General features: G+C 37.6%; 1 protein-coding gene across 1 annotated transcript in view; it reads left to right on the forward strand.

Moving 5' to 3' along the window:
* LOC108247648 (adenylate cyclase type 9) overlaps positions 1-22,095 on the forward strand; it is a 30,241-nt gene extending 8,146 nt beyond the window's left edge. Inside the window, exons 2-9 of the mRNA XM_017435947.3 lie at positions 13,037-13,203; positions 14,472-14,579; positions 14,952-15,208; positions 15,393-15,495; positions 16,029-16,237; positions 16,842-17,001; positions 17,184-17,326; positions 17,802-22,095. Coding sequence (XP_017291436.1) covers positions 13,037-13,203; positions 14,472-14,579; positions 14,952-15,208; positions 15,393-15,495; positions 16,029-16,237; positions 16,842-17,001; positions 17,184-17,326; positions 17,802-19,149 — 2,495 coding nt within the window. The 3' untranslated portion in view covers positions 19,150-22,095. The remainder of the gene's footprint in view (positions 1-13,036; positions 13,204-14,471; positions 14,580-14,951; positions 15,209-15,392; positions 15,496-16,028; positions 16,238-16,841; positions 17,002-17,183; positions 17,327-17,801) is intronic.
* Positions 22,096-22,770: the final 675 nt, after the last annotated feature.

A 22,770-nucleotide genomic window follows, 5' to 3' on the forward strand; every position in this document is an offset into this window, starting at 1 on the left:
GTTGCATATTATTCACCGGAGGTAAAATTATATATAATGACCAACCATTTTGACAGTGTATTTAGTCATTATCTTGTACAGTTTGTGTAACAAAGAGACAATGAACATGTTAAATATCAACTTTATTTTATAATCTGTGGTAATTCAACAAAATGATAAAATTTGTTGCTTTTGAGCTACATTGTTGTGGATATTTTGTTGTTAGAAATTTTGATTTAGAACTTCTACTTTTCAGTGTTAAAATGTTGGATGAAGTTTTATCAAAAGCTTTCACAATGTTTGTGTTTTTCTACCATAAATATTAATGTAATCCAGAGAGCCATACATTTAAGCTCTGGGCCATCTGGTCTAATGAAATGGGAGAGTAATGCGCTCTAGCTTGGCATTTTAGCTGCTCCATTAGCCACTACTGAAAAAGTGGGTTGATGCAAGCAGGCTAATATAATTTTGCAATGCATCCATCAGATGTGTGGAGGTAGATATTGACAGATATTTGTTATTAGTCCAGCATCTCCAAGGTTGTGGAGGGAGTGTTGATCAGCAAGATAAGAAATATGCTGCAGTATTTATTATACATTTCTTCTACTTGCTTCTTATGTTTCATATATACATGCCTTCAAATGTCAACGCTGTTTACCACAGCCAGACAACCACACAAAGTTTGTAAAGAAACTTATTGTTTCTTTCTCGACTGCTGTGTGACTGCTATGTGGAATCATTTACACCTAACAGAAGCAAAAAAAGGGAAAGGATGTGCAAAAAAGTGGTTTTGAAGAGATGAAGACCAATAAATAGAGGGAAAGTTGGGGGCGTAGTTAGGGCAGCTTTGGCCTGTACGTCGTGTGGTTGGTCCAATCAGATGGTCGGAGATTTGATCCCCACCCTTTGCAGCATGCTGAAGTGTTTTTGGGCAAGACACTGCCCACTTGTTGGCCTAACTGTGTATAAGTAAGAATATAAAAGTGCTGTATGTAGAGTGCAAAATATGTAATAGAAAGCACTGTGTGAGTGTGCGTGAATGGATGAATGAGAAACTCTGTAAAGCAATTTGCAGAAATTGGAAAGGTTATAAAAGGTGCTATATAAGTGAGGACCATTTACCATTCCCTGAAAAAAATGAAAAAGTTGTCTCTTAAAGTTTGTTCTGTGCCAGCTTTGATTCACCCCACCTGGACTTCGCAGAAAGGACATTCCCATCTGCAGTAACTCACACTCTCTCACACTTACTCAATCTCTGTACCGTGGGCCTGCCAAGGCTAATTGCCATGGCAACAGGCTGTTGAAAGGGGTGAGGGTCAGTTGGCTCTTTTTAGGTGTAAAGACTGGTACTATGACAGAAAGAGAGAGAGGGGCCAAATTCATTTTTACTCAATCTGTGGGCTTCACTTTTTTGGGAACGCTATACCAAAAGAAAAAACCAAACATGTACAGCGATTTTAGACGGGCATGGCTTCAAACAAACCTCGCACAGATAAAAACTGGGCACATTGCATCTGAAAGATTTGCAAACCCTGGAAAATGTGGAAATAAAAGAAGTGTTGTATGTCTCTCTCTTGTTCTTGCTTTCTCCCTGTGGTTTGTCATTTGGATCTCTTCTGGTATACTGTTTGTTGTGCAGAAGCTCTGGTGATAAATTGCTTTCATGAGTCACTTATGCCATCTAAGCTTTTTTTTCCCTTTGTGATCAAGGGTAAAGAAAATGCCAGCACTCCTATTCGCAGTCACACACTTCCTTTTACAGACAATGACAGATGCAGCCCACTCTTAAGGTGATGCACAATAACCTCTTACTTCATCCATTCTGCTCCGTAATAAACACTTAATTTTGCTTTTGCCCTTGAAGTAAGCTGAATGCAAACAGCCACACATGCGGTCGCACCCTGTTCATAGTTATAGTGACTCGTTAGTGTGCACAGTGGGGAGTGGGCATGTGATAAATGGTTGTGTGAATTATGAATGAGTTGAGACGAAGAGGAGCTGATGCCTGCTGAAGCTTGCTTCACTTACAGTAACATCCATGGGTTGAATGCATAGGTTTGTGTGTTTTTAGCATGCTGTAAAGTGTTACAGTGTCTGTGTCTGTACTTGCATCAGTTAAAAATAAATGACCTGTTTTATTACTGTCAGTTCGCCATATGACATTAAATTCAGAGTATAAAAGACCAGCATAAATGCTCTGCTAGAGAAAGAGGAAGTGCTTTGAAATCGTCCTACACACCCTTCCTCTGCTTCTTTTTGAAGACGTTAAGTAATTTTCTTCACCTTCCTTTGACCCTTTGTTTTTTTGTGCTATACTCCTGCTGTCAGATTATTTTCGTTAGCCAGTTTTGCTGTCAGTAATATTTTCAAGTTTTTTGTTGAACATGTATTTCATGTTGTTTTGTCGTTCCTTTAGCAGCTAATCTGCTCACATGATCCTTTGACACGATCTATCATGCATAAGGATCAGGCAGTGTTTCAATTTGAAGTGCCTTACAGATGAACTTATTTTATCGGTCAGTCGAGCATTAAGCTTGTCGGGAGCTGAACATCTCAGATTGATTTAAACTCCATTCATTGAATCATTTTTAGTCTTAGTAGAAATTTAGGTGTTTTTTATTTTATAAAATTAAGGTTCTTAATGCAGAACCAAGAACAATAGTACTTACTTTTTAAGCACATGACTGTCAATTGTGCCAAAAGAAAAAGCATAAATCTTGGTTTAAAGAGATAGTTCAGATCTTTTTGAAGAAGAGTTTGACAGCAGTCAGAAAACTGTTTGAAGAATTAGAGAGAAGTTCTTACTGAAGAATATCAAACTAACAGCTTGTCAGACTTGAGCCAGTTCCAAAACATATTTGGACTATCTAAAACAAAAGAAATACATTTGAGATAAAAACTGATAGTTGTGTATTTTTTATCAGTTTGCTATCTGTGCATGTGTAAACTATTATGTTATGTACTGTAGTTTCTCTTATACCATAACAACATGCTTCAGGAGTCATTCAATAAAATTTAGGCTCTAGAAAGATGCAAGCCCTATCAAAGAAGGGGAAGAAGTGAGGTCCAGTGGAGTTTTAGTAAGTCCAACTGTGCTTCTTAAAACTGACTGCAAAGAAAAAAATAAAAGCTCTGCAGCACAGTGATGTTACTGTCATCCTGTAATTTGACTAAAGGATCTTGAACATATTACTCTGTGCTCTGTGAGCTCTGTCAGTCTCAGCCATTGTGTCCTTGGGCAAGGCACTTCACCTACCTTGCCTACTGGTGGTGGTCAGAGGGCTCGGTGGCGCCGGTTTGATGGCAGCCTCACTTCTGTCAGCCCGCCCCAGGGCAGCTGTGGCTACAATGTAGCTTACCGCCATCAGTGTATGAATGTGTGAATGATTGTAGTGTGAAGCGATTTGGAGTCCTTGGACTAGATAAAGTGCTATACAAGTGCAAGCCATTTACCATTCACCTTTTTTTTTTAAACAATGACAATAAAGAACTTTCACTTTGAAATTGTTTTGGCTTGTGGAAAAAAAATATGACATGTCTTTAAGGATATAATATGACTTTTTCAGGACGGTCTTTTTATCTGTCCATTAGATCTGCTCCTCTTCTGGTTCCTAACATTTTACTATGACAAACTTAATGTTGACCTTTCCAGTAATTTATTATTTCTGTGGAGTAATGAAAATATTGATGTGATTTTCAAGTAGGATCACATATTAACTTCTGAGACGCCTTCTACACCATGATGCAGGTACCCTCATGTTGCATGAGGTCTTAAAAAGGGTATATTTGGTGTTTTTTATTTTTAAATATTTACAGTATCAAGCTGTGTTTTTGCTTGTTTGTGGGTTACTTTAGAGGCACAGAGGCATATGCTTCAACGCTTTGGGTTCATTAGGAAATCTAAAAGAATCAATTAAACCAGGATCAAATGCCGGTTTTAGATAATGAAAATTAGTGTTGTGTGACCATAGTGCTAATGGTATCCTTATTTTCTCTCCTGTGTGAACTGAGCTCCAGTGCAGCCTAGCTCTCTTTCTCTTTGCTTTTATTGTGAAGGAGCTCTTCTGTACGCACTTTCACAAAACAGGACTTAGATGCCTTCTGGCCGTCTCAGTTCAAGTTCTGAATAGACCAAAGTGGCAAGGGGGAGTTGAAGCCAACCCACTGCTGTTGTGCATTTGAGCAAGGTAGTAACAGAGCCATAATGGTCAACATATGAAAAGGTAGGCCACTTTTGCAGCTCATGGATATGCTTAAACGGACCACATGGCCATATGATTTGAAAGCATACGTAAACCGGTTCATTTTAGAAATGACAAATAAAGATGCACAACAGCTTTGGATTTAGTTGAAGAATTTAGTTAACCACAAATAAGATCAATAAACTGATTCAATTCATCATGATTTGAAAATGATATGAGGGAGACGTCCGTCACACATTTAATGTATAGTACACAGTGTCAGTGTAGCTAAGTTCCATGCCTCTTTTGGTTCCATGAAGCTTGTTTCATTTCTGAAAGCTCACATCTGTGTGGAATGTGGCTGGCCTGATTAGTAATTTCTGAATGGTCAGAGGCTGTTTAAAATTGGACTGGTCTTTGCAACCATTTTAAGGAACTGTTTTGTGGAAGTGCCTTGTCTCACTGGCTGTCAGCTGCTCCTCCATCCAGAGACTTTATATCCCCAGGAATCCATTTTGCTGTCACTCCTAAAAGACATTTCTGACTAACAACGTGTATTTGTGTGCTAAAATCTGATGTATTCCTCACTGAGGTGACTCCCCGTCTTTTTATCACTTTGACTTAGTTTATCTCCTTTTTCCCTTATCGTTTTTTTTTTTAAGTTTACCTTCTTGCTTTTGTCTCATTCTGTAACTGTGTTGGACTGCTGTCTCAGCTGTTTTTTTAAAACTGTGCTATCATCAGCATTGTGAAGTTACAGGAATGTTTCTTAGCAAGCCACATGTCAAATTGTTTCTGCCTTTTGAGGCATTTTCAACCTACTGAGAGTTACATGAATCACTGTACAAATGTATACTTGTTCAGGGTAGAAGCTATAATTAACATCCTTGTTTATTCCTGCTGTATTAGTAGCCTGTTCTAGAGAGTTTTCAGTGCTCAACAGAAAAAAAAACACATTGTCATTGTCAGCTTCAAGTGAAGTGAAGTGAAAATGGTGTCACTCAAAATGTTTGGATTTTTTTTTTCCTCTTTTTAGCACGAGTGGATTCTGGTGGTGCATTAGAGATTGAAAAGGGCTTTTTTTCTTGGCTTGCTGTTTGCTTTGATCATTCACCCACTGCCACAGATATGGTCACTCTTTAATCGATAGAGGAGTGCTGCTCACAGCAGCACATCAACCGCATCTGTGGCTGAGGTTTCAGCAGTTGCAAAATAAGCAATCAAGACAGTTTCATAAGAATTAAATGCTTTCCTTTTTGTAGGCTTTTTATATTTGCTCTGAAATGTAATCAAACGGTGTCTCAGACAGACAAGTGTAATATAAATATATTTAATGGAAATGAAACATTTTAGGCTGCTGCATAGGTAAAATAGTGAAAAACAAAGAGTATTTGAAATTAGAATAAATAAAGCCAAAGAATAAAACTCATTCATGTAAAACTACATATATTTCATTTGTTTTTGCACTCTGCCAAAAGTTTTATAGTAGTTTCATAGCATACAGTAGTAGCTGCCTGTTTTACTTAAATTAATTAAAACTAATTTTTCTGCACATGCTTACATTTTACATCAGGATTTGTGCATAAACACTTTTAGTTGTACATTTTGTTACAATGTAAAACAAATTCACGAGGTTAGTTTAATTTCTTTAGCAGACTATAAAAAGAAAAACCTTTAAAAATCAGACATTGCTTTTGAAGGATAAAACTGATAAGTTTCCAAAGTTTTTGACTTGCTTTTTGTGACAATAGAGTTTTTAAAGTGCCAAATTAATACTCTTGTTCATATGGATATCTCTGCTGTCTACACAGATGTGCTGAATGGCAAATAGGCCATATGGTCACCATTATGTGAGAGAGGAAAAGGACAAAGGGGAATTAACAAGACAGCTGTGTGCATGAAGCAAAAATAAAATGGTGGAAAAAATTAGGAGATGGAAAGTGAGTGTAAGCTTTTGAGATTATGTCAGCTGGAGCTATTCTTTGCAGAGAAGAAGCCTTTATGCCAGCATGATGCTGAAGCAAATGGATATAAGCTTGGACACAAAAGAAGATGGGAGATAAAGCATGGGAGCAAATGACACTGAGCCCTAGTGAGATTGACAAAAAGGGGAGAAAATACAGGCCACTGAGCAAAGAAGAGTGGGATGTCAAAGATTTTGGAGGGAATTCAACTGCATCCATTGTTCTGCCAACAGACCATGGCAGCCAGAGACTGTCAAGGATGGAGAGATCACAGAATACAAAAAAGAACACAGAGAGCCTACGAGACAGATACAGCCAAGTGAGAGTTAAAGACTTTGGAGGGATGTCAAGAGTTTCTGTTGTTTTTGAGTATGATTTGGTGGGGGCCGGATTGAAGCCAGGAAAAAGCCAGGGCAAATACTGAAAATTCATTCTAGTCCCACCTCTGTTCAGAGGACAGACAATTAGGAGAGGAAGGATGTTGACACATATTGTGGACTGCAACAGGAAGGGAGACCTCAGGATGGCCTGTTGTTTGTGAGCAGATAGGATTGTGAGGTTATTCTCAGATTACACGTGTTTTTGTGTTAACCCTGGAAAGGTCATCCTGAGAAAGCCCAGGTGTCCAAGACCACCTGCTTTTTCTTATCAACTCCAGCTTATGTAATTCAACCCAAGCATCACTGCAGTTATCTGGTGTTTGAGAAGAACTTTGTTGAATTAGCTGTAGCTCAGTTTGATATGGATTCAGCTGAAACACCCTGTTTGGTGGTTCTGTAAAATGTTGAGTAATTTTTCACCTTTCAAAGAAAAAAAAAAACCTAAATAGTCTTATGTTGATCCCTGCAATGCTTGTCAACCTTTTTGCAGTATAGTCCCGTAAATACATAAAAACTAAAGCCATCATTTTCTGTTGCATAGATTTTAACCACAATTTTTGACTAGTGGTTTGTTTTAAGAATAAAAGCAAAAGCAACTCTGTATGAATGACTTTTTTAAAAAAAATAAAGACTGAAGTATAACCAGAAAAGTTTTCTGGTGTGTCAATTTTCATATTGAGTTTTTCTCTGGGTTTTTGGACAACTAGGTCGGAAAATGTAATTCTAGAGAAAACATGAGACTGCAAACAACAAATATAAAATTAAAAATAGCAGGAACACTGTATATATATGAAAACTTGATGATATTGTGTTAAATTGAACTATTTTTTCAGTAAATAAATATCCTTCTTTAAAGATATAATGCTTGATATTATAAATCTGATTTATAGTCCTGTGCAACACATACTGTAAAGATTTATCCATAGTGGGCTTATAGCTGTAATAAATGGAGCCGTGTCTAAAGCAGTTTCATATGATTTAGAAAACGGGGTGTTTTAGGTAAAAAAAAAAAATCTGCAGATGAAAGAACTCTGTTTAAATGTCTGTTTGTCAAAAGAAACTGTCTTTTCTCGTTTAGCACTGCAAAAAATTCTGCTCGGAGTGTCGTGTGCCCTTTAATGCCCAGAAGAAACGGACTCAGCAGAGTCGTTCTGCTCCAAAGAGGAAGGTCACTCCCACACACCCCCTCTTCAAAACTCCCCTCATTCTTGTCTCAGGAGACATGCTCAAAGTTTCTGCTCCTACTTCAATGACAGGAAGTAGGAGCCACTCCAAGTTTCTAAAAAAAAAAAAAAAAAGTATGTATGTGTCATTTACATTTTCTGACTGAACAAGTCCACTCTGACTTTAAAAAAAAAAAAAATCTTGGTCCATTTACCATTCCAAATTTTCTGAAGGGGTTCTGTTTTATTATTTTAAAACTGTGCCTGATATTTTTATAATCCATCTTATATTCTGTCTCGTGTGCACCATTCTGCCACAGCAGACTTCTCCTAAACAACATGTTATGTTGGACAGGTTTCCTCTTTTTCCTTCTGCCCTTTTCCAATCAACAGGAACAAGATGTGCTGTAAATCCTCAGATGGAGAAAAGGTGAAGGGAGAAGGAGGAGCTTCTTGCTGACGGTGCCAAATGGCATGGGGACCAGCTCAGCTTAGCAGTACTAGTTTTTCTGTGCCACCTGCTCAGCTGCCCTCCTGCTCTGTTTCCTGGCCCCGAAAAGCAAACCTGTCATTATGAGAAGATCAGGCCTGCGATATGTTTGTGTGTGCGTGCTGAACCAAGCATATCTGCCAATCCTCCTTAGCTCTTTGTTGCCCTCCCCGTTCTTCTGTTTTTAATAAGCCTCTCTTGGACAGTAGTGTTGGATACTCAGTCCAACTTTGGTCAGAAATGGAAAGAGAAAGAAAAGGTGTTGCTTTGTGATAAATGACTATGGTATTTCATATTTACATGTTGTACCTGTTGTATTCATGTGTTTTTATTCCTCACATTTTATTTGTTATCTTGTTCTTCATTCCTAGAGGGAATGGAATTGTATGTTTTTTTTGGTTCTCTAAATTTATTTGGTCCTTTTCTGTGTGTTTTGTTGGAAGATGGAGAGTGTAAAAAGTGTGTTAAAGCTGCCAGGTTGTTTGTTGCTGGATGTTTTTGTGCCTCTTAGTTGTCCTTGTCTTTGCTCAGGGCCAGAGGATGGTTATGTTTTGAGTATCTTAAATGACCACTGCAGTGTGTGTTGGTGTGTGTCCTTTTTTCCCTGTCTGAGGCACTCTTAGCATCATACAGTAAAGGCTCTGGGACAACTGTTGTTCATCGTGAGCTTGGACATGCGATGAAGAGTGGAGTGTAAGGGAGTAGTAGAAGAGATGGTGTTATTTGTTTGCAAAGTGTTTTCTCATTTTGCACTCGTCTGTTCTGAACAAAGAGGTTTGGAGGGGGAGATAATGTGACCGAGCTCTCTCAGTGAAAGGTTATCTACTGTTCCCTGTCAGCTGATAGCACAAGACAGGACACTTCATGTCCCATAATGCCTAGAGGCTGTCACTAATGATGCTCTTCAGTTATCCCAAGGACATCTGAGAGGGAGAGATGAGGCCAACACATGTGTAGACCTGCCTGAAGAATCATGAAAATACTGTACAGCGTGACAAATGAATATAAAAACAATCACAGAGAAACAAGTGACATTAGTTGGAACACACAACATGATGCTTTTGGACCTTTACCCCGCTGCTACAAGGCCTTTTAGAGCACAGCTGTATTTTGATAATGCTGTAACCTGGGTTGCAGAGCAAGCTTTGTATCAGAGCAGCAATCTAGTGCTTGTAATACAACATTTATGGCTAGTACATGGCTGGATTGTAGATTAGATTCTTGAACAGAAAGAAACAGACACACTAACACAATTAAAAGGATTTTGATGAAATTTTCAGGAGATGTTGAAGTTGTCACAAAGAAACACAAATGATTGAAAGAAACACAAATGATGATCACAATCCAGATCCTACAATGTTTTTTTTTAATGACTCTGTGGCCTAGGTGGAAGTTTGCACTCTGAGTTCCTCAACACACAGTGATAAAAATCATTGATGACCTCACATGATGATGATGTAATCAGTCCCAATATGACATCACCATGATAATGGGTCTTGGCAGAGATTTGTGCGCTGAGTGCTTTAAGGTATAATTTTCTTTTTTTGAGTTTGACCCACTTTTTCCTTTTAGTGTTCACTTTATTCATTTTTTTGTAGAAATGGATACAATTTTAGTAATGCAGCTTTTTGTCATCCACTATCAACTCTTCTTTGCTTTGCCTAAGATTTAAGTCAGGGGAGGAAAGATGCCAGAAAATCGTTCAGCTTTGTCTGGCTTGTCAGGCCTTATGGTAAGGAATTGTACATTTAAAAAAAAAAAAAAAAATATATATATATATATATATATATATATATATATCTCTTGGGATTTCTCTGTGTTAATGTTGCTTGAAAAGTACCAGCTTGGTTGGAGTGGATGTTTTAGTCCATCTTTAACTCAAAATATCCTCACTTTGTTTTACACTTTCCCCAGCTTATTGGTGCAAGACTTGAAGTATTACAGGCTCAATAATCTAAGAGTCATTAAGTCTTCCGATACTTAAAAAAAACTTTAATCTTCATTGATCTTAACAGTGGTGTCTGTGTTTAGAAATTTTTAGAAGTACTCCATTTGTTTTCAATCATAGATTATTTATTGAGGGTCTTTATATTTTAATATCAAAAAATTGATATTTATTAAGCATGTTTTCTTTCTTAAGGGCAAATCGTTTGAGGTACACCCACCTTCATTATAGATGTCACCAGAAAATGACTCAGTCCAACAAACCTTCAAGTTTTTATAGTTTGGAGTGAAAATATACAGAGACTTGAATCCAGAATACTTGATAACCCTAAAAAGTTTTCTTGCAGCGTAGCTTGAAATGCTTCATTATCTTTTATGATTTGTACAGTATTGAGGGAATAGAAGCTGAATGATTCACTGATTTCTTTTAAGATGGATTTAGCTTGGTTCTCATTAAATAAAAGTTGTTTTTTTTCCACTCAGCAGGCATAACTGTATTTACAGCAGAATTTGCTCTAATTGTGTGGGAAGATTTTATGGTTATTGGTTACCTTGTAGAAATTATTTCTAAATATCTTTTCAAAACTTAAATGGTGGAGAGAAATAACCCTGCTGACTCATGAGCAGAAGCTGGTGTGTGCTGTAGTGGGAGTCAGAGAAGCATTTGATTAGTAAAGTAATGAAATAATTCAATGCTGTGTGCTTGTGTGTTGTGTTTGTGTCTCTGGGTCTAACACACAGTCACACTCACGTTCTCATTTTCAGAAGCACCCAGGGGCGCTCCTCAGTTTCCCACTGCCTGTCCTCGTCTGCTGTGTCATTCTGCATCACTGGTGCGAGGAATTAGTTCATTGTTACTGCCTTTTACCACCTTCATTTCCTCTCCTTGAATCTCATCCACCTGGGCATCAACAGCTACAGTAAAGCAGTCCATCCACACCTCCGCTCACTTTGTGTGAAAGTGTTTGAGTGTGTGTGTGTGTGTAGGTGTTTAGAGTGGTGTTTCTTATGCGAGTCTTGCTTTTTTTGCCACACCATCAGTCCCTGATTTTTTTAAATTTTATTTAATTTTATTGGCTTCATTGGAAAATAAGAATGTGTTATTTGATGTCATGTATGGTCGGTGTGTGTCAGAGTGCAGCCACAGCGTGGTTCAACACAGGTAGCAACAGGCCTGTCTGAAGCACTTAGCACAGGCAAACCTCAGAGCCTGAGGCTGTGGCCTCACTGACAGTCGAATTATGTGGCTTAGCACGCAGTCACCTGCACTTACCTTTGCTGCCGACACACACAGACACTGTGGGTGTGTCTTGTCACAACAACATGATGTAGACTCTTAGGGGGAAATGAATTGGTCACACACTGGGTCTGCTTACTATTAGTTAGGTGGACTCAATGAATGTGTAATTTTCTTTTCATTTTACAACAGTATATTTGACTGTATCTTAAGCAACCCCCCCCCCCCCCCAAAAAAAAAAAAAATGCTCTTAAAAGATCTCCCTGTTTACGCTCACTACCCAGATTTTAAGACTGTAAAACACTAAAGGTGCACACACCATCATTAGCTATTACAGGTACAGTTGAAGAAAAAAATTAACAAATACGTGAAAAAGGAGATTTCATATATATACCATACAGGGCATTTAAATGTGTCCTATAACTTAGCAAAAAAAGGCTTTTTATTTTTTTTGTGCAACAAATTTTCTCTCAAAATTGTTAGTCGTTGTGCACATATCAAACCTGTCTTAATTATGTTTTAGGCATTTGCAACTTGTCTCAAGAGCACTGGAGCTGTATTTTGACACCTGCATGGGAGCACTCCTCTGAAGAAAAAAACTAAGACTAATGTCCAAGTCTAAAAAACACTGATGATCAGTAATAATTACTAAATAACCTGGTCCGATTCTGCCTGTCTTCATTTCAAAAGTGTATTCCAGTAGATGAAATTGTAAACGTGGGGGCGGCTGCCAAGGTGGGTACAAAGCAAGCCAAGGGTATGATGTTGGTGGAGGTGAGCATCAAAATGTGGACGGCCTAGAATGCAAGTTTGCAAGCTGTTCTCATGACAGTCAGCCAGGATTTTCAAACGCTGCGTTTTGTAACTACGGGGCTCACTGGTTAACACTTAAAATTCAGTGAGACTGCAGGGTAGAATTTGTCTATTTTACAATTTTAAATCTCTAACTAGTCTTCAGATGTCACAGCCCAGTGAGATACTGGCTTAAAGAACTGGCTAGTTCTCATCAGAGTAAAAAGCTTTACAAACACTCAGAAATCTTGTGCAAGTGACAGAAATGCTTATATGCTGATAGAAGTGGGACGACACAGGTGTTCAAATATTGAGTGGAGCTTGTTGTATCTGAGACTGAACATGGTCATTTGATACAAATACCTAAACACTTCCAGATACTCTTGCATGTAAATTAAACAGAAATTTCAAGTTTCATATGGTGTAAAAGCTAAAAAATGAATGAATGGGAGAAATTTGGTACCAGATATATAACTATCCCTGGGCTATGGAAAAAGTAGAAGTGAAGTGAGTGTGATTAAAAGAAGTAATTATAGACAGAAGATGTGACCTTAAAGTGTCTGCTGTAAGAGTTAAAATGTTCCTCTACATGTGTCTGACTCATCAGTTAGATTTTGAATAGCATGAATAATACACAGGCTTGTCTAAAAGCACCATCTTGTTTATGTATATGTAAAAAAAGGAATGATTCATATATGACCTTGGCTATTTACAAGTAGACGAGATTTGCTTTTTTTCTCTTTATAACCTGCACATAAAAGTCACAGAGGGAATTCATCCTAGGTATTGAGCCTCTGCTGAATCCTAATGCATTTCCGCAATCCTCGGTGTCTTTAAATTTACATACAGGAATGGATGACTAAACTAAACTGTGACATGTCCATTTTTATTCCTTTTTGTCTCCAGGCATGGGGACCTACCTTATCTCTGGCAGAAAGGTTGAGCCTCATTGTAACTGCTCCCAGATGGGACTGTCTAGACCAGAACATGCAGATATTCAGTGTCCTGTTCCCAGACTGCACACACCTGATGGAGCTGCTTTGGCCTGCAACCTTCCCTCAGACAAATCCAAGGTGAGCTTTCACTGTCTCTGAGAAAGCTAGCCATGTTGTTGGAACAGTATGCTTGTATCTCTGCACATCTGCAATGCCTGAGGAAGAAAACAGTGCACTATATTCTACCACATTCTTCATGCTGTATGTGGGTGTATCAGAAGCGTTTATAAATATTTTCCTTTTTTGAATTCATGGAGGTTGATTTTGTACTTACTTTTAGCCCTGTACCATCTTGAAACCTCATATTTCTATTTGTTATGTTACTACATTGTACATCCTACATGATTAGGGTATCTTTAGACATCCTCTTTAGTTTTAATGCAATAACATGCATCTACTTTCAAATGTGATACCATTTAGGTAGCAAGCTAAATGTGATTTCATCCCAACAACACTTGAGATAAAAAATTATTAAAAATGATTCACTGAGCAAGAAAGAATGTTGCTCTTTAAAGGGGCTACTTTGTGTAGCAGGTTACTTTTGTCGCTCATAAACTCAAAATGGCCATCTAAATTGTCTTCTTAAATCTAATTTAGGGGGGAAAAGGCAAGAAATAAAAATGTTTTGTGCAAGTGTGTTTGTCTGTAGCATTTGTAAAATATCTCATAAACTAGTGGGTAGATTTTAACAAAACTTGTAATAACACAATCACTGGATGGGATGTACAGCTGATTAACCTCTGGAGTCAGTCCCATTTAACATGGCTGCCACTGATAAGTAACCTTAGCAAACACAAAAGGACAATAACTCAGCCAAAATTTCAGATACTGAGCAAAATGTTGGTGTGGCAGTAGCTAAGAATCATTTAAAAACATATACTCTGAACACTAACACACATCTCACAATATCGCATGATATTGCATATAACATCATTTGCAAGAGTTGACCAAAACAGCCATGACTCTGTCCCTTTTCAGAATAAAAGGACTTTAGTTTAAAACTCTGGAATGAAAGGTAGCAGTTGATATGTATTCCTTCAAATAATCCAAGGTCTTTATTTTTTATTGTATCATGATCATCCACTTCACAAAGATCCCTCTGCACTTGCATGAGGAAAATAACCTTGAACTCATGAAAACCTTCTCATGCTTACTTTTTGTTTTCCTGTACATTTCTTGGTTTCCGCCTCTCCACATGTGAACATAATCCTCTGTGAAATCTGTGGGTTCTTATTTATTATTGCTATTCTTTTGTGTTTTCTCTGCACAACATATTAATTTTCATCATTCTTTTGTGACCACATACTCAATGTTTCTCCCACTTTACTGTCTCCAAACTCTGCCAGTCTCCCTGTCTGTCCTGCAGCATGTCCCTAATAGCAGGAGAGGATCAGGTTCTGGATGAAGGAATAGTACACAATGGCTGCCATGAAGACAACAAAACAAACAGCAAGGTTTGTCTGGTGTTGCAACCAAAAAGCATGTTGCCTGTTCTACCTAAGATGAGAACATGTCTAAATTTTATTTTATAAAACTGTATATCCATCTATGGATGGATATACATTTATATCTATCTATTTGTTGTTATAATAGTTTAAAAGATCTAATGTCCAGAAGAGGAAAAAGGGGTCACAAAATTAGTTCATAGTAATAGCACTGCATGAGTCCTAGATATAGATTGTGCATAAACCTGAACAAGTGTGACTGAGACACACTTTAATTTTAATATTTCCTATTTAGACTATTTAATAATACTTCTGACCTACTTCAAAACTCATTAGTGCACCTTCTTTCCTGGGAATTTAAGATTTCTCTCTTCCTCTTAGGATTCTTCAAATTTGAAGTGTTCCCCCGCAATATCGGCTAGGCGCAGCCCCAAAACTGTGAATGGCCTGCTTAGCCCTCAGCTGGAGGCCTTGAATAACAGCCAGACATCACTGTGTGAGATGCTGCAGGAAAAGGAGAAGAAGACGTGGAGTGGAGGAGCCATGGGCATGGACCACTCAGCACTCATCCCTCTGCGGTCCAAAAACTTCAGGGAGAGGAGTGATGCTCACTTTGTGGATGTTATCAAGGAGGATAGGTAACTGAAGATGAATTCTTTACTGCTTCAGTACAAACTTCTCCTATTCATTACAAAATCTTAAAATGCAGAGGCCAGTGTAAGTTTTTATGGTATGTCTGCTGAGATTCTTTTGAATTATTTTAACTTATAAATCTAAACTAGACATAGTTTTTTTTCTGGATTGTCCATGTTTCTCTTACAGTCTTATGAAGGACTATTTCTACAACCCTCCCCTAAACAAGCTGAGCCTCACCTTCCTGGAGAAGAGCCTGGAGTCTGCTTACAGGATAAGCTACCAGGAGGAGGTGTGTGTGTGTGATTTGGTGCCCATATGCCAACTTGTGTTAAGAGTGCATGCACATGCTTTCATTTTAAAATTTGTGATTATCTATGTGGGGTGTGACTCTAAATTGTAACACATTATTTTTTTGTGAATTGAAAATTCTTAAAACTGCAGAAAAAGTCTGTCTTTTTGTGAATGCAGCCAAGTTGTTGTTGCTGTTTTCCTGTAAGTGCATGTTTTAGTTTGCATTTCTTTCTCCTTGTTTGAGTTTTTCTGTGTCTGACTCTTGTCTGGGAAGCCTGTTAGCACGACATTATAACTAGACTGGTCAGACTGCGGCAAAGAGAAATCACTGCAGGACCCCAAAGCAGATATTTATTGGGTTATAATGTCCTCTGCTGGTGTAACCTCAGAAGTACATTTCTGATTATGTGACTGCAGTTCTTTTGGCAGTGGAAGTAGGGTTATCGCTCAGACATAGATACAAGTAGTTTGGCAAATTATTTACATGAATTTACTCCTGTTGTTAGCTGGCATTTGTTTCTTCTCTTCCAGGTGGAGAACCAAGCAGCAGTGCAGACATTTGCCAGCCCGACATTCAGTTCTTTCCTGGATATGCTGCTGTGCTGTTTAGTAGTTTTGGCCCTCTCACTTGCCTGTTTCCTTCGACCTCTAGTTACTCAGCAGAGTTTGTCTACACCAGCTCTTATTCTGACATCTGTAGCTGCAATGCTAGAGGCTTTAGCACTGTTGTTTGCTATACGGTGAGACACTAGATACAGACTATAGGTTTTAACTACCAGGTTCTAAGCCAGAAAAATTCAAGTTGTCATCACACTTTTAGCAATAATCTGTATGCCTGTGCAGTATAATATTTACACCCCTAATAGAGAGGCTAAAAAATCATGAAAATCATAGATAAGTGCAACAGTTGTTTTTATTTGAAAGGAAAACATGTTAGTGCCACCTGATCAATATTTACTTTCTATAAATCAAAAAACCCAACAACATGCAAACTTCTGCAGAAAATATAACTTAAATGCACAATTTGCAGACATAAAGATAAAAAAAATATTGACAAACTATTAAACATTTAAAATTAAAAGCCAAGCATGTATTTAAAGAATGCATATCACCAGCTGCTTTTCATTAGTTTCATTAAAATTTGGCCAGTGGTTCATGGTATATTTTGGTAACAGACAGCCAGACACACACACCCCACCCTACCCCGCTTTAGGACACTTGGTGTTTTTGTGTTTAATACAAACCAGAATGTCAGCAATAATTCTCGGAATCATTTTATTAAAAACATTTAGTATTATAACAGTAATCTGCACCAGTCATGTCTCTTTTATCCCCCCTCTCCAGTATGGCTTTCTATCTGGACAGTGTGCTGACCTGCACTCGGGTGCTGATGAGAGCTGTCTCAGGCTGGGTGATGCGTCACTTTATAGGAGCTGTCCTGGTGTCTCTGCCCGGTGTGGTAGTCTTCTCTCACGTCTCCTGTGACATGCATCTTTCTATTCAGGTGGAATTCAGTTTCATGAATTTTGTCATTTTTTACAAGTAAAGTTATATGATTGAATTCTGCTTATCTTTGGGGATACAGTGTTACTAAAACTTCAATTTCTGACTTGATTAATGTTTTCAGACAGTTTAATTTACAGTATCAGTTTCCTTTGACTAAAATTGACCTTTTTTCCCCATCAGTTCACGATGTTCATCTGCTGTGCAATCATCATAGCTATTATTCAGTATTGTAACTTCTGCCAGCTCAGCTACTGGATACGCTCAGCAGTAGCTACACTGGTGGGACTAGTGATGCTTGTTTTGCTCTTCAGCTCTCCCTGCAGGTATGACAGGCCAAAAGTCTCCTTAAAATGAAAAGGAAAGGAAAATTTATAGATGCAAAATGTATTTAAATATCAAAAATGTGTGTGGAAAGAATAGTTTTAAGAATTACAATGCAATTATTACATGTTAACATTTCACAAAGCATAAGTTTTTGTATTGTTTTTATTTTTTATGTAATGGATTCAATAGCTATGTTCACTTCAATGTCATTTGGTACTGTTAATTGTTAAGCTTGTTTTTAAGGTAAGGAACATTAATGTTGGCAGAGTTATAACTGCTCAAATTTCTGATTAAAACAACATTAAAAACATGAAGTTCTTTAATATACTATACATTTATGAAGAAAGCAGTAGAAGTGAAATGTTGAAAAGTATACTAAAAGTTACAGAAGTTACAAGAAATTATTTCTGTCTAATGTTCTTCCTACTCACTGCCTTAATGTCTGTCTTTTTTCTTTTTCTTTTTTTCAACAAGGTCTGAAGCCCAAAACAATATTAGCAACAGCTCCATATTTTTGTCAGACAGCCCAACAAGTTCTGACCCACAAATCCACCTAAAACTCCTTGCTCCTGAAGCCTGTGTGGCCTTTTTCCTGCTCCTCCTCCTGGTCTGGTTCCTTAACCGTGAATTTGAGGTCAGCTACCGTTTGCATTACCATGGCAACGTGGAAGCAGATCAACACCGCATCAAGATTCAGAACATGAGGGACCAGGCCGACTGGCTGCTTCGCAATATAATTCCGATCCATGTGGCAGAGCAACTTAAGGTGACCCAAAGTTACTCCAAGAACCATGATAACGTGGGTGTTATATTTGCCAGTATTGTTAACTTCAGTGAGTTTTATGAAGAAAGTTACGAGGGAGGCAAGGAGTGCTATCGTGTCCTTAATGAGTTAATTGGTGACTTTGATGAGCTCCTACGCAGGCCTGTCTTTGCTAACATTGAAAAGATCAAGACAATTGGTGCCACTTACATGGCAGCAGCTGGACTCAACACTCAGCAGTGTGCAGACGCAGCTCATCCTCATGCCCACCTTCGTGCTCTTTTTGAGTTTGCCTTGGAGATGATGCGAGTAGTGGATGACTTCAACAAGAACATGCTCGGCTTTGGGTTTAAGCTCCGCATTGGATTCAATCACGGCCCTCTGACAGCAGGGGTGATTGGAACCACGAAGCTTCTCTACGATATCTGGGGTGACACTGTAAACATTGCAAGTCGCATGGATACAACAGGTGTAGAGTGTCGCGTTCAGGTCAGTGAGGAGAGCTACTGTGTGCTCAGTGGCATGGATTATGAATTTGATTATCGGGGCACAGTTAATGTGAAAGGCAAAGGTCAGATGAAGACTTTCCTTTACCCTAAAAGCAGTGACAGTGGTCCTGTACCTCAGTACCAGCTCTTTGTTTCACCAGAGATCCGAGCGCAGGTGGATGGCAGCATTGGGCGCTCTCCCACCGATGAAATTGCTAGCATGGTCCCCACAACCAGCATGACTACAAGCAGTACTAATACCATGGTACCCAGTGCCAGCACTGGTTCCTCAAATATAACCGGCCTTAGTCAAACAAAAGACGCAGAGATCCATGACAGATGTCCCACCACAGGAACTTCTTGTCCCAGACGATCAGTGTCTCACAGTGGCCTAACATCCATACCTGTATCCAGCCTTGAAGGACATTCTCCAAATAACAAACAGCTTATCATTTCATCTTCAATCCAGCAAGATACACCCCAAGATTCAACAAAGTCCTTGAAAGACGTCAAGAAGGACAAACATGAGAATGATAATGACGTCAATGCTGGAGAGTTAACCAGGCTTTAAGTATTTGCTGCAATGGCACTTTTCTTATCAGCCTTTGACCCTTTAAGCTCTTGTTCCTGCTGGTTGACATGTGTACAAGCTTTAGTTTTGGTCCTACTTCAGGTAAAGATGGAAGTTTTGAAAGAATACGTGAACCTTTTTTATCAGCCAGGATTCAGGTTGTTTGTTGTGTAAATATGATTGGTTGATGTTATCAAGGGTGCTTGGAGGACCACACAAAGGGTGTCAGGCAGAAACACACAGAAAATGGGAAAATGTTGCAACCGATGCTGATTTCCCTTCTTGCCTGCTCACAATCCCCATAGTCTCCCATTAACTTACTTGATTATCTTTGCACCTTTAATATTGATTATTTTTTCAAATGTTGTTTAAGTGCCTTTAGGATAGAATAAGATACAAACTAGGCCTTTTTGACTAAGAAAATGACATAAAGGCAAATGGAAAAAAACTTTTTGGGGAGAAAAGCTTTGGTTTTCTTACAGGTTTACTTTTTAAAGTTTGTTTTGCTATGAAATTTTTTGCCTTTTTATTCAAGAGGAAATCAATAAAGTGAGAAGCATTAACATGTGTGTTAAGTTGGAATTAAAAACCACTCCAACATGGTAAAACCTGCACAAAAATGCTGCAGTGCCTCTGTGTTAAAACCAGAAAACTCCTTATCGGAGCTCCAGCCAGGACTAATCGATACAGGCAGACAAGGCAGAGCTGTGTGAGTGTATTTCCATAAGTGCAGTGTAATACATCTCTGTGTGATTTTACAACTTCAGGCAGGGCTTAAACAGGAGAGGTACCTGTGAGTTACTCAAATGACTTGCAAAAATAGAAACACTTAACATATTTTGGGGAAAAATTAATCTTGTTTGCTGATGTGGCAGCTTATTCTTTACACACAGTTAAGATCTTTGCCACAACACTACGATGATTTCCTCAGCTTTGTTCATTCAGCATGCTTGCAGCATCATAGGCTTCTAATATTTGTGCCCTCTGCCTAAAATCCAGACTCTTGTGGGAATTCAAACTGTGTTAAGAAAGATTTCAGTGGTTTTTACAATAAACTGGTGTACTTAAAGATTGAAGACATGACTTCAGATGGACTTGAGGAAAAAAGCTGCCTAAAGTTTGGAAAGGATTACACTGTGTTTTAAAGTATTTGATTTTTTTTCAAGACAATGATCAGTAGAATGTCACAAAGTTATTTGTGTTTATTGTCCCATAAAACTTGAGCTGTCTAAGACCCTTGCTCTCTAGGATTTGAAAGGCCGTACTGGATGCAAACAGCTTTGATGCATTTGCTGCCTCAAACCTTCAACTGCATGAAACTTAATGTGATAGCACTGTAAATGCAAAAACGGTAATTTTTAAGCTTTAACTGTTTTTGTTTTGTGTTAAATTATTATAAAAGTATCTACAATGCATTTTCTATCTTAGCTCATCAGTAAAAAGGACTGTGTGCTCAGAAGCAAAAAGGTTGACTATGAAATCTGTTTGTCTTATTTTGAGTTTCGTTCAAATAAATGGCACAGCACCACTTCATATTTTCGAACTGCCATTTCATATTTAGAATATTTAACCATAAGCTTTTTTCTTATTTGTAAACCAATTATGTTGCATTTTATATTTGACATTAAAGAATAGCAAAAAGTATTAAGTTATCATTTCGATGTCTTGGGCATTTGGATTCGGTTTATTTTTGTTCTTTCATTTATTATAAGAATTATAATTTTTGCTTGGCTTACTTTTAATTTTGATAATTTACTTTTTTGACCTTTGAGCAGTGCCTTTTCTTGAATTAATTGTAAAATTACACAGTAACGTTTGACATTATTTTGGTTTATTGTAGTCTTAATCCCTTTTTATATTCAACCTTTTCATGTTCATAAATGAATGTGCCAAAAGTTGTCTATTTTGTCTAATTACAATAACAAAGGTTAAAAGGGAAATGACCTCATTTTGAAGATGAGCACACAATCCTTGTAGCAATCCAATTTTTTTTTATTACACTACAATAAAGGGATAATAGTTGTTATCAAGGTAAAGTGCTGGTAGAGGTAGTAATCTGAGTGTCATAGAAAAGCAAATATTAAATATGTCTTTATTTTTTTGTCTTAATAATTTTGATAAGCCTTTTTGAATCTCATGTTTGCTGTGAACTGAAAGGTTTTTGGACAAAAAAAAAAAAGAAACTATAATGTACATGTATGTAGCCATAGGTTGGAATTGTTCCAGTTTTCTTTCTTTTTCTTGCGTGTACATAAGCATAAAGTTTGTTGAATTAATTGGAATTATTGAGATGAAAGTGACATTCTGAACCAGCAGAAACGTGCACTGGGAATATGTTGATGCCAAAGAGTGTCATTGCCATCTCTTGCAATTGCTTTACCTACTCTTTCAGGTTTTGTCTTTTTTTTTCCTTTTTTTCTAAATCAAAGATCCTACACATTCAAACTGTTAAAATGCAGTTGCACAAGCCTCCCATTTTTATGTGCTATATGCCTTTCTATTGTAAAGCATCGGAGCATTTTCTATTATTTATATAAGCGCATGCACTAGAGTATTAAATAGTTGAAAGAGCTGAATAACTTTAAAAATGTCGGAGTACTACTTGTCTTTTGTTTGCATGTGTGTAAACCTGTATGAGTGTTTGTAAAAGTGTGCAGTTTGTATTTTTGAAAAACTATGGTTTAATTTTGAAAAGAATTTAAAATTGATCTAACTTTCATTATAGCAAAAACATGCAAAGGCTTCAATCAATACAAATTTCCTTTGCTCTTTAAGTCAGCTCACCAAATAATATTGGTGAGGGGGCACTATAAGATAAATGCTGGTAGGTAGGATTGGAGTAGTTAGCTATTGCTCCCATTTAGTATTGAAAAACTTTTTGTTTTTATTTTCAAAAGGTTTTTGTATATAGTCCGGAAGTTATTAAATAAAGATGGTTGTTGGGAACTGATGTCCAATTGAATTTACAGCTTGCACACTACACAAAATTAGTATTTCTTAACTAGTAATGGACCGTAACTAAGTACATCACTCAAATACAATGTTCAGTAATTTATTTTATACTGAGTTTTTTATAATAAATAAGTAAATAAATAAATAAACAGCCAGTAATGTTTTTGACATTTTAAAATTCAACCTTGAGTGTCCATGGGATGTTCAATCACTGTATTTGTTTTTTAATATATGGAAAACTGCTTTTCAATCACAAGATCTTTACTTAGAATATTTGTGATTTTTATTTTGAACTACTGCACAGGATTGAATTTGCTAAAAACTGAAAAGCGTTTCAAAATTAGCTGGAGGAAGACTACATGTTAGTAGGAGAAATGTGAAGAATGCAGAAGTAATGTTAGGAGCTTTTAAAGAAGTTTTGTTAACTTGTAGTTTGGTTTGACTCTTCATGTTAACCACTCGCGGTGACATGTTGTAACTGAGTTTGAAGCAGGTAGAGCCTAAAAACATTTTTATTTAAAAGTTATTGCACCTCTAAAGGCAACTACACATGCGTCCACATGACGCACGGTGGGACACAGGTTTACGTCAGGGCGTCAGAGCGCGACACCTCCCCTCCTCCCCCCACGGTCTAGCTGGGAAGAAAAAAAAAACTTTTTTTTTTTGTAT

The sequence above is a fragment of the Kryptolebias marmoratus genome, linkage group LG12 (assembly GCF_001649575.2).
Source record: "Kryptolebias marmoratus isolate JLee-2015 linkage group LG12, ASM164957v2, whole genome shotgun sequence".
In the NCBI taxonomy this organism is placed as follows: domain Eukaryota; kingdom Metazoa; phylum Chordata; class Actinopteri; order Cyprinodontiformes; family Rivulidae; genus Kryptolebias; species Kryptolebias marmoratus.